The sequence below is a fragment of the Melanostigma gelatinosum genome (genome assembly GCF_949748355.1).
Source record: "Melanostigma gelatinosum genome assembly, chromosome: 13".
NCBI classification, from domain to species: Eukaryota; Metazoa; Chordata; class Actinopteri; order Perciformes; family Zoarcidae; genus Melanostigma; species Melanostigma gelatinosum.
The window spans coordinates 3,575,590-3,588,083 of NC_136646.1; the positions used below are offsets into that span (position 1 = coordinate 3,575,590).

At 42.3% G+C, this 12,494-nt stretch overlaps 1 protein-coding gene across 1 annotated transcript in view; it reads right to left on the reverse strand.

Moving 5' to 3' along the window:
* Positions 1-11,736, reverse strand: part of pdxdc1 (pyridoxal-dependent decarboxylase domain containing 1) — a 29,132-nt gene extending 17,396 nt beyond the window's left edge. The window contains exons 1-5 of the mRNA XM_079282062.1: positions 11,598-11,736; positions 9,810-9,903; positions 9,463-9,531; positions 616-699; positions 119-268 (exon numbers count right to left, since the gene is read on the reverse strand). Of these exons, the coding sequence (XP_079138188.1) occupies positions 119-268; positions 616-699; positions 9,463-9,531; positions 9,810-9,883 (377 nt within the window). The 5' untranslated portion in view covers positions 9,884-9,903; positions 11,598-11,736. The remainder of the gene's footprint in view (positions 1-118; positions 269-615; positions 700-9,462; positions 9,532-9,809; positions 9,904-11,597) is intronic.
* Positions 11,737-12,494: the final 758 nt, after the last annotated feature.

Consider the following 12,494-nt stretch of genomic DNA (forward strand, 5'->3'; position numbering starts at 1 on the left):
TGAGAATGGAGAGGACTGAGAGCAGAAAGCTCCACCAATATGTTGAGTTGTAATACAGTACAGTATGAGTGGTCAGTTTAGATCCTAAGCTGTACTGGGCTTGTAGCCACAGGTCTACCTGAACAGTCTGCAGAGCCACAATGTGGTGTCAGACAGGATGCGAGTGGTCAGCTTCCTCAGTCGCTCTCTGTCCAACACGGAGATGTAGGCGGCCAGGCTGTGACCCAGCAGGGCCATGTGACCCTGTTCACCCACATGCTGCATCCTACTGGAAACAAAGAGCAGCTTCATCACACACCGTATTCCTCCATTCCGGTATTTCCATGGAGGAGTAACTACATTAGCTGTAGTTGTAACAGTTCTTCTTCCTTCTACCGATCGGGCCAGTCTGGCTTTGGTTCATATCAGCTTGAGCCATGCATGTACTGATTTTATGAGGAACTAGACGCCTGACAAGATTCATGACACCTTAAAAGACCATCTTACTCATCGCTACATATTCGGGTATGGATTTGGATTCAACATGACACTACATGGTTCATTTGAAACAGTTGCGGTACAAAACGCTGACAGACTATCCTCATGTATTGTTGCTCACTGATGAGTTCTACTTACTGTTGACTGGGCAAGTCCTCCTCCTCTTCCTCATCATGAATGAGGTTGTGAACCAGGTGCAGTATAGTGGAAACATCCTGACCGCTGCACAGGAGACACAAAGGAACAAGTGATGAGCATCAGCACTTCTCAAAATAACTTTAAACTCTTCCCACGCACACAATTTCCACACTTGGTATCAAATGTCATCCTCAACACACTGACAACTCCTCCTCCATCACCAAATACATCTATCCAATAAACAGACTTATACATATTGCTCAACGAGCTCCAAACTGACCGAGAGCCATCCAGTTCTCCATTGACTCCAATAGTAACTGCCCCAAAACATGTCACAAGGAAAACAGAAGCCTAATACAGCAGAAACTGCTGTATTTCCCACATGTACGACATTGTGACAAATATTTCATAGACGCGTGTTCAGAAGAGTCTGCTCTCACTGACTGTGAAGTAGGGCTGGGCGGTATACCGGTTCAACCGGTATACCGGTTTTAATTTCCCGTACTATATGAATTTTTCATATACCGTCATACCAGTGCACAGCCGAAACAACTTCAACAGGCAGCAAAATATATTGTTCACTGCTGAGAGTGCTGCGGTCGGAGCTAGTTGACTTAACTGTATTGAGAGGGAACCCCAGTCATGGTCATAACAACAATTAACAACCCACAACTAATGCTCTTTAACAGGGCAAAACACCACGACAACAGTTTGTGACAGATAAACAATTTGTAGCACGAATAATTGTACATTTATAAAATTTCACCGCCGAACTGCATGCTGGGTAAAGCTCGCTAACAGTCTGCTAACCGCTGGGAGAGGCTCTGTCGCTCCAGTAACATTACAGAAAAGAACAATGCAGGATGAACAAAGACTGAACAACAAAAGATATTTAGGTCAGACACATATGCAACGCTGATTTACTGTAATATGTGTGGTATTTGTTAGAAATGTATGTTGGTACATAGAGTGATAAGAAGCTGTACATGGAGGGGCTTCTTCTTCTTCTTTAAATTCCATTGGCGGATCGCAACCAACTTGCATAGGTGTATACCGCCAACTACTGTACCGGAGTGTGTATTTTCAGGGTAACCTTTTCTTCACTGTTCTGATAATAAAATAAAAGAAATTTATATATATATATATATATATATATATCGATGTAACAAAAGAAATAAACCTAAACAACACCTATTAACAACTAAATCCTACGGTCTAATCCCGTTTCTTTCCATGGAGGGTTAGGACCCAGGGGAATGTAGGTGAAGGAAACAGGAAGTGACCACGGAAGACACGCCACACAAACAGCTGTTCACCGCTCACTGGCCTGCCGCTTCTTTTCGGCGTTAATTAATTAATGCTTTAACGTGAATAAAAGAATACCGTGAAACCGCCAGAATCTTACAAAATACCGTGATATGCATTTTTGGTCATACCGCCCAGCCCTAATGTGGAGCATCCTCTAAATAATGAGCAGGAGACAGAGTGCTGTGTCGAAGGTTACTGACCTAGAAGTGACTCAGAACACACTGCTGCATCCAATTGTGATAAGAAAACGATATGCCGTTGAAAGTTTAGGAAAAGCTAGCATGTGAAACTGTAAGAAATTTGAGTAAAAAACTGTAGTTAGTAGATATAATAAAAGTGTTTAATAATTCATAATTAATAATTCATAGTTAGTCATAATCATAAGGGTTTTGAGAATGCATAATTAAGATAAACATAAACATGCAGAAGCATGAAACTTCTGCCAAGTTGCAGAAGTATAACTTTCATTTTGAAGGATTATTATAGAAGGGTTTAAAACGTAACTGACAGTCATTGAATGTGATAATAAACTCAGAGCCAGACAAGTGAATACGCTCCTGGAAGTTAGCCAATAGGAATCGGGATAAACGGAGGAGGAGGTGTTTTCGAACAGATGTGGGAGGTTTCATTTAAAGCCTTTTTCCTCTCTCGTGCCATGGCTCTCGGAGGACGGACGTGTTTTTTCACCTGAGAAGCTGAGTTGAGGTTTTTTGCAAATGGGGTTATATTGTTTTAATATGTCATAGGAGTATATACTCCAATGTGTTACTGTAATCGTACTTACATCAGTGGAATTAAATTCCTTATAATTGTAAACCAGTCTTGGTAGCGTTATTATTGCAGCGTGTGTGTCGACGGCAGAAAGCCGGCCACATGGCTCCGGCCTCCTCTTTGTTGTGAGGTAACTTCTACCATAACAAATTTGGCGACCACGAAGGGACAGTCTTACCGGCCTCGCTGTGTGTGCTGAAGGCGGCGTTGGTCAAGCAGACATCCTGGGCCCATCATATCGGTAGGCAGAGCCGTTTCATGAAATCTGTGAGTTAGCTTCTAGGACGTTAGAGGTATTTCTGCTTGGCTAAGCGCTGCTAACGGCTAACGCTGCGTTGCCGGTGGGTACGTTCCATGGAGGAGGCCACGTTCCACTGAGGTAAGCTACGATTTACTGTCTGAAGTATGATGAACTTAAGGGATTAGTCAAGAGTATAAGGATCCTAAGAATAAAGAAATTAAAGGCAGACAGCGCTGTAATTAAATCATCACATTGGTATCAAGCAGTTGTTTAGCTAAAGCGGACTGAGGTTGCACATACTGGGAGACCCTCTGGCTCGGTGAGTGAAATTTTGGGCTTTTGCTGACAACTAGTTCAAATAGCAGGTATGTGACTTGGCGGACTGAGATTTCGTGGCATTCCGGCTCAGGGGTGCAAGTCTTTGCGGGTTTAGCCCACGAGTTTCAGGTCTTGAAATATACGCTGCTTAGAAAGCTAGGCTAGCGGGAGTTAGCTTCTGAGGCTGCGGTTCCTGGAAGTCACTCTTGCTGGTTTTGGCCGTGTATAAATAGAGGGGTCGTGTGGATGATTCAGAAGACGTAGCATAATAGGCTTTGGCGGTGCTAGGCGGACTGGGCGAGTGGGTGACACTGGCAGTGTATAACTCGTGATCAGACGTAACGATGAACTCAGGTCTGGAGGAGCTATCAGCCTGTTAACCGGAGGATTTAAGGTAATAAAACCGGACAATAAGTCCAATAATACGTGTGACTAGTCTGTGTTTTAGCAGCGTGGAAATACGTTTAAAATGATGACTAAATAAGTCCAATAATACGTGTGACTAGTCTGTGTTTTAGCAGCGTGGAAATACGTTTAAAATGATTAACATTGCATGATCTGTAAACCGCGCTGTGGGGAGCTAACGCTAGCTACGTGTAGCTCCGGTGTTGCGGTACTCTGTATGTAAAATAAGTGCTTATAAAATAAAATAACCAGTAGAGTGTGAGAGGAGACAGAGAGCGTACCAGTGGAATTAAAGTGTGGGATTTTGGTGATACTTGTGTGTGCGTATGCTTTATTAGAAGCTCCGTTTTTTGTCGTTAGCATAGCGGTTAGCATATCCGTATATAACAGCCAGTTTCAGGACAACTTCCGGTTCGGCGCAGGACAACTTCCGGTTCGGCGCAGAAGGCAATGCAAGGCAAGTTTATTTGTATAGCACATTTCAACAACAAGGTAATTCAAAGTGCTTCACATAAAACCATTAAAAGCATCAAAACATAAGGCAAAAGAAAAGGAGATTTAAAAACAATTAAACAGAAGAAGGAGTAACTGCAGATAACCGTAAAGAAGTGTTTAGAATCTGAATTTTTCAGAGATTCATTGTCTAAGAGCTGTGAGCTTATATCCTGACCTTAGTTTTAATTAAGCATTATAACTTTAGTCGTTGACTTTGGTTTTAATTCAGCATTTTAACAAAGATTAATGGTTTCAGTTGTGTTTCTTCAATTCTTGAACTTAATTGTGACTCATTATTGTGCAGACCAGAGTGTAAGTGCAGTTCAACAGTTTGACTTGCATTGGTATTTCTGATTGAATATCTTTGAACACAGTTATTGATTTTAAAGTTGAATTTAATATTTAATTGATTAATTATTCATTGTTTTTTAATTTCATTTTACTTCCAATTTTAAACCTTTCGAATTCTGATTTGGAACTGGATTGTGATTGTGATTCTGATTTAGATGTTGAGTTTGATTTCGGAATTCTAGCTTCAATTTTGGATTCGAGATTCCTTCACATATCCAGTATTGACTAATTTTGGTACATTTACTATTTTACATCGTTCCTAAGAATCAATTTTGACACGGACGGCGCAAACATATTTGAGAGATCGTTGACCTCTCTTACACTACAGACGTATGCTAACATTTACTGCTGAACTTTTGGCAGTTCTGTGTTTGTTTTAGTCAAGGTGCGTGGTTGAGTGGGTCCAGATCTGGGAAGTGAAGCAGTGGATCCCAGTTTTGGAGTCAACGGCCACACGCCATACAGCACAGAGGGTGAGTTGACTTTGATTCATGTGATGACAAGCGTGCACATTTAATACACACATTTGAATACTCCTAGGCTGCATAATGTTCACATTAAAGAAGCAGAGGAAGGAAGCAGGAGAACTGGTAAGAAAACTAAGATGTGGAGTAAGGGAAGTAGGAGAACTGGTGGGAAGACTAAAATGTGAAGTAAGAGAAGTAGAATGCATCAGAAAAGATTTGCAACAGCAGATGGAGGAAAGACGAGCAGAAAGTAAAGAAGACGAGGCTATAAAGAGAATGCAGCGGCGACTGCTGAAACTGCAAGTAGCAGAGGTCGACAGAGAATTAAATAGAAAAGTTCAGGCCAAGAAACAGATGATAGCAGCAGAAGCCCAGCAGCAACAAAATCCAGCAGTACCAGCCCCCACGGTGGTGTACAATCAGCCCCCACCACGATGCAGAAGTGGTGCATCCAACAGAGGGAGAGGTAACGATAAAGGGGGGCATGGGGGTCTTGTATGTAAAGGAGTGTGCTACGTATGTGGGAGAGAAGGTCATTGGGTGAGAGATTGCCCTCATAAAAGAGCAGGAGGACCGATCAGTGCAGCACCACAACATGCTCCGTTCCCACCACAACATCAGCAGCACCTACGACCAGGTCCAGCTGGACCTCCTCCCATGAGACATCAACAGATGCCCATGCTGTCACCAGGACCATGGGGAGGTTCAGTGTATAGCCAAGATACATAGATGGTTGCCATGTGATCCCTTACAGCAGAGATATCGAGGTGAAGGGGGGATATGGTAAGGTGTCAAACATTTATGGTAAGGTGTCAAACATTTTTTGTAGATCCACATTTAGAATAGTTTTCAGTAAAGGTGCTACTCACAATTTTTGAGATTTAATAACGTCATGATAAACCACAACTAGACTTGCTAACTCTAGAAATTGAGAAATATACGGGAGCTCTAACTAACATGAGCCGAGTGTTGTTTTCTCAGGTGACAAACGCAGAAGCAGCAGCTGACGAAAGGAAGCAGGCTGACGTGTCACCAGGCAGTCTGGTGTGGATAAGAGTCCACGAGCGCAGGTGGAGTGAACCAAGGTGGACCGGTCCATGGGAGGTAGTATTGGCAACCTCACATGCAGAAAAGATAAAATGGGAGCGACTTGGCACCACCTCACTCACTGTGCAGCAGCGAAGGTAACGAGTGAGACACTCGCAGAGACAGGATTGAACATCAAACAGGAAAATTTGAAGCCAAAGACACCTCAAAAGAGGGTTTAGACAGTACTGAAGATGACGTTTTCCCCACAGTTTAAGCGAGGGCGTCCTGTAGGAGACTCTAGGGTCAGTGGGTTATGGAAGTCTGTAATTATTTTATTCCTGAGTTCAGTAGCTTCCCTCTTAGTATGTGGAATTAACCACAGACAGGAACCAGATCACATGCATGACTACATCAGGATTCGACATTTAGCCTCAGTAGCTAATCAAACCGATCTCAGACCACGTAGAGAGGCTTCTCTGACGACACTCACCTATGAACATGTAACTCTCACTCTTATGTTCAAAGAAGGTACAACATCAACGGTCCAGTTCGACTTCTGTGAAGTAGTCTCCTGTCCCAAGTATGAACACACCTACGGGTGGATGTCCAAAACCTTGTGCATCATAAACTGACGAGTGTGGGCCTGCCACACATAAGTATGGGAAGCTGTTATCATATTATGCCTGTGATGTGTACAAAGGGGGTGGGTAGATGTAATCCTTTAAGAGTCAGTAGTACAGATTGTATTGTGTGTTCAGGACCTAGCAACCCCTAGCAACACCAGTTCCTTCAAGATTCAGACTCATAAGTCCTGAATTTAGTTGTATTTTAACTCTGTTTACTGATGACACTCTGCCCCTCCATCACACTTGTCAGAGGCTACACTGAGATTACCCACCTGTATAATATAATACCCCACCTCTGTTCAAGGTTACAGAGGGTCCATTTGATTGTATAGTCTCAGATACCGCTAAGGGCCCAATGTAGGTAGTATTATTGCAAATTATTGCAAATTGTAGCAACAGTCACAATGCTAGCAACTATCTATATAACAGTGTGTTAAGACAGACAGCACCTAGAGCTGATTTATGATGGTGGTGTGGAGGAAGAACCATATATCCAATCCAGCCTAAAGATTGGACCGGTAGATGTGCGTTGATGCAACTTATATTGTCATTCTATATCCTGCCTGTCACTGATGCACCTTATGGAGAACTCATCTCTCCACGCCCACATGCTAACAGAAGATCCAAAAGAGATGCCGGTGGCCCGAAGGGAGCCTTTGATGACCAAGTGTACATAAGATGTCATAAGACTGCCAAGGGGGGTGTCTAATGACTTTCAAGCCAGAAATCAAATAGCAGCAGATTTAGAATCTGTTTTCTCTCAGAGGGTGACGATTAATAAAAATGTCGATTGGATCAACTACATTTACTATAACCAACAGCGTTTTGTAAACTTCACCAGTGACGCCATATCAGGACTGCATGCACAGCTGGCGAAGACTAGTTTAATGACCTTGCAGAACAGAATGGCATTAGATATGATTTAGCAGAGAAAAGTGGCGTGTGCCAGATGTTTGGGTCTGCGTGCTGTACTTTCATTCCAAATAACACAGCTCCTGATGGATCGGTGACCAGGGCTCTGGAGGGACTGACAGCACTCAGCCAAGAGCTAGCAGAGAACTCTGGTGTCACGAATCCGTTCACCGACTGGTTGGGAAGTATGCTTGGCCAGTGAAAACATACATTTTTGGCAATCGTAATTATTCTGTGTGCTGTCGTCATAGACCGCCGAGTTGTCTGTGGATGGGGGTTCCCTTGCATCCGTGGACCTCTACAGGGGTTTATTGCTTCACCGATGAGCCAGACACCAGTCCAGGCAACCAGTTATGTGACGAGGATGAGGACGAATTGGAGCTTCTGATGGCCACAGTCTAGATGAGGCCACCAGCGGTGCCATAGCAGAACTTCACAAGCGGTTCCTGACCATCCTCTCGGAGATCCTGAAGGACCTGAGAAAGGCCCAGATGGACTTCTAAAACATCCAGTGAGATGTTGGAAATTTGGGAAATAGACGGATTGTTTTGGATGAGTATTTGGAGATTAAATTTTTTGTTTAATTGGGTTATAAAGGGATTTTAAGGTGTAAAGATTAAGAAATGTAATTTTGTCGTGTAAAAGAACAGTCAAGGCTTCTCAGTATGTGTTCTCTAGCCTACAGGCTGTATCCTGATCCTGCCAGCCCCAAGACATGGAAGGCAGTGATTTTCAACGCACTATTTTGAAACGAACTGAACAGAAATACTTGAAATGATATCTGTGTGCATGAATTGGTTGCCTCTGTTTAGATAGATAGGAAGCCTCTCCCTGGATTGAGTAGGGGGGAGGTCTCCAGGGACATTGAGTAAATAACTACATTTGAATAACCAACTACATTTGAATAACTAACTACATTTGAGTAGCTAACTCACAGTGAACTGTGAGTTAGGGGGGAATTGTAAGAAATTTGAGTAAAAAACTGTAGTTAGTAGATATAATAAAAGTGTTTAATAATTCATAATTAATAATTCATAGTTAGTCATAATCATAAGGGTTTTGAGAATGCATAATTAAGATAAACATAAACATGCAGAAGCATGAAACTTCTGCCAAGTTGCAGAAGTATAACTTTCATTTTGAAGGATTATTATAGAAGGGTTTAAAACGTAACTGACAGTCATTGAATGTGATAATAAACTCAGAGCCAGACAAGTGAATACGCTCCTGGAAGTTAGCCAATAGGAATCGGGATAAACGGAGGAGGAGGTGTTTTCGAACAGATGTGGGAGGTTTAATTTAAAGCCTTTTTCCTCTCTCGTGCCATGGCTCTCGGAGGACGGACGTGTTTTTTCACCTGAGAAGCTGAGTTGAGGTTTTTTGCAAATGGGGTTATATTGTTTTAATATGTCATAGGAGTATATACTCCAATGTGTTACTGTAATCGTACTTACATCAGTGGAATTAAATTCCTTATAATTGTAAACCAGTCTTGGTAGCGTTATTATTGCAGCGTGTGCGTCGACGGCAGAAAGCCGGCCACATGGCTCCGGCCTCCTCTTTGTTGTGAGGTAACTTCTACCATAACAAAACGTATAGGACCATAAGTTGATACTGTTGTTTATTGATTCATTGGGCCTCATGCAGGAGCAATATACAAACAATTGTCCTCTTATCTGTGTACGTATTCATCATTTGTTTGTATTTTGTTAGTCCCCACTGATTTCTGTGATTGACCAATATTTTCTTCTTCTCTTAGCTCAGAGAAAATGTCACGAGTGGGTCAGAGCCCTTTTACCAAGAATAGAAAAAAACATCGAGTCAAATCGTTTTTCTAACACAAGAATAGTCAAAGGAGACTTAAAGACCTGCATAACCAGAAAGGGATAGTGTGTGTGTGTGTGTGTGTGTGTGTGTGTCTTACTCTCCCTGCAGGGGTCCAGGGATGCTGGCTCTGCTGAAGCGGCACTTCTCTGGTCCTGTCTCTGGCTCTCTAAACAGATGCACAACAACACAGACTGTAATGGATGATGCTGCTTTCTGTGCTCATTGGTTAGAAGTTCAACCTAAGATGGACAGATATGTTTCCTCAGTTTGCTTGATGTTACGTCCTTGTGATAAAATTGTGTTTCCATAATCTTAAAGAGGTTTAGAGTTTCACCAACATCATAGCATCATCAGAAAGTTATTGATGGACCTTGTCGTCATTTTTCCAGCTGTCATATTTGATACTCGTTTTCTAAATTAAAGTAGAATAGTCTCTAATCTCACCTCTGTCCGTCTCCCAGGATTCTCATGGCTTCACTCAGATTCTTGCCCACTTGAGCAAACGTTGAGTCCACCATCGTCTAAAGTGTTTGTGGATCTGTGTGTGTGTGAGCGTGTGTGTGTGTGTTGGGAGCAAGTCAAAAAGAATATGAGGAAAAACATTTTTAAATCAGTCATTACAAATGCTGCAACACTAAAACTGTGTGTGAGGCAGAATTGTCCCCGCGTGCAAGCATGCATACATTGAGACACACTGATGTATTCACAGCATCCCTTCACATGCAACAATGTGTAAAACGTGTGCCCATCATGTCCAAAAGACTGGAAACAGGCTGAAAATATGATATTCTCTGTTAATACAAACGGTAACATGTTACATTTTGTCTCCATTTTCTTTTTTTTACATTGCCTTGATGTACCTTGTGTTGCAGTTTCCCTGCAGACATTGTAAAGAGACGACAGAGAGTAAAAAAACACTGTAAATACTGTGCATTTTCATTGACATTACGGTAACACCAGTGTTGTCACAAGTTCAGTAGCCAGTGGGAAAGAAACCAAATAAAAGCTGAACAATCTATTCTTGATAGGCCGCATGCAGATGGGTGTGGACACGTTCACTGTGTTTACTTTGGACCAACAACAGCGTTTTATTGAAGCATTACCTACGAGGCCTATTTACAATGCGACTGGTTCAGCTGCTAAAATAACGTCCTTAAGGCATGATAGCATTGAACTTCAAATATTTATCATGATTTATCTTACAATAATTGATCTTATAATTATAATTATCTATTAACATAGATGCACTGATTGTTGTTGATTGTTAAATGTTTGCACCTCCCGTCACGCCAAATTCCTTGTATGTTCAACATATCATGGCAATACACGGTTCTGATTCTGATTTTATCAGCGACTAATTCATTCATTGGGTTTCAGCGCTCTGCTGAACTTTGGAGATTTGGAGACGTACAATTATTCAAATCTGGTGGTGTATAAATACAGAAAAACGTTCTGCTTAAAGTAACGACAGTTTGAAGATAGGCTGCAAAAATTAAACGAGTGAATGCAGGTTCTTTCCAAAGATATTTAAACACACAACATTTAGCTTAATGTTAAGAAAACTGACATTTAATTGTCTCTAAAACAAGAAAATACAACTTTGGTCTGCTGTGTATTTTTTCCAACTTTTAAAAAAATTGACAAACAATATTAAGAACACAGTTGTCACGTTATGAACTGCTAACATTTAGTTTTTTACGAACCTTTTGCTATTGTTTGTGTTTATTGATTTTATTAGTTTCATTTAAGCACACCGTAAACCTCTTTGAAAAGTGACACACATATTGGAATTTTGAAATTAAAATACAGTTGTTGTTACTACTACTACTACTGGTATTGCAGCGCAGTACCCTGTTGGACCAAAAATAAACATTAAGTTATAAACAACTTATCAGGTCTGTTTCATTATTTTGTATATTGAGAATTTCTTATTTACATTATGGATATGATACAGATCTACATGGCAGGTATCGCTCGACAGGAGGATCTGTGATCTGGTGAATGACCAGCAGTCCACTGCACATCCGCATTGTCAGCGGACACGTTACCGAGAGCCGCTGACATATGACACTGAAAACACCCGCTTCACGCTGCTTCCTCTGTGGAACCCAGAGCCGGAGGACAGCGGGGAAGCAGTGTGTTCGCTGCCCGTCTCACGGCCGGTCTCACGGCCCGTCTCACGTCTGACACACAGGGCTAGCTAGCAACACACACAGCTGACCGAGCTCTTACCTTCACTGCACACAGCAGTCAGCCTGTCCGGGTCTGTAAGGGGGGGACGGGACGCACACGGTCCGGGTCCGGGTCCACCACACGTTGTCCCTTCAGAAGTCTTCGAGAAAGCTCGCTGAATCTTTGACTTGGACACGTATCATCTGCTGTGTTTTCTTTCTCTATTCCGCAGACTCAAGCCCGAACCGGATAGTTTACTTCCTGGATAGGCGCGCGACGCTGACGTGCGTTCCACGCTGGCAGCGCCGACGTCACGCTCTGCCACTGAACTGGCCAGTCAGGTGGAGGCTGATGACTGTAGTACCTTGGATACTTACAATGACGACGCTATATTCTTCTTCTTTAAATTTGATTGGCGGGTCGCAACCAACTTGTATAGGTGCATACCGCCCCCTACTGTACCGGAGTGTGCAGTTTCAGGGTAACCTTTTCTTCACTGTCTTCCAACTAAATCCTACGGTCTAATCCCGTTTCTTTAAGAAATCGCAACAGTGCTCTGCAGCACTCTCGCCATTCTCCGTCCACTGCCAGAACTCCCTCCAAACTCCACTTCCGTCCCAACTGACATCTTTTTTGCTTCAAGATGTTCCTGTCTGAATTGTATCTTTGACATTTCAGGATAACATGCTCCACGTCTTCAGTAACATTACAAATAGTGCACTTATCTGAGTCCATTTGTGCCATTAAATACAGAGTTGAGTTAAGTCCTGTATGTCCGAACCTTAACCTTGATATTATGACCTCCTCTCTTCTATACTTCCCTTTGTATGTCTTCAGATTTATGGATTTCTGAATGTTATAATAATGTCTTCCTTTGTTATCGTTGTCCCACTTCTTCTGCCATAACTCCCGTCCTGCCTCTCTTATTAATGCTTCAGCTTCCCCCTTTCCAAAAGG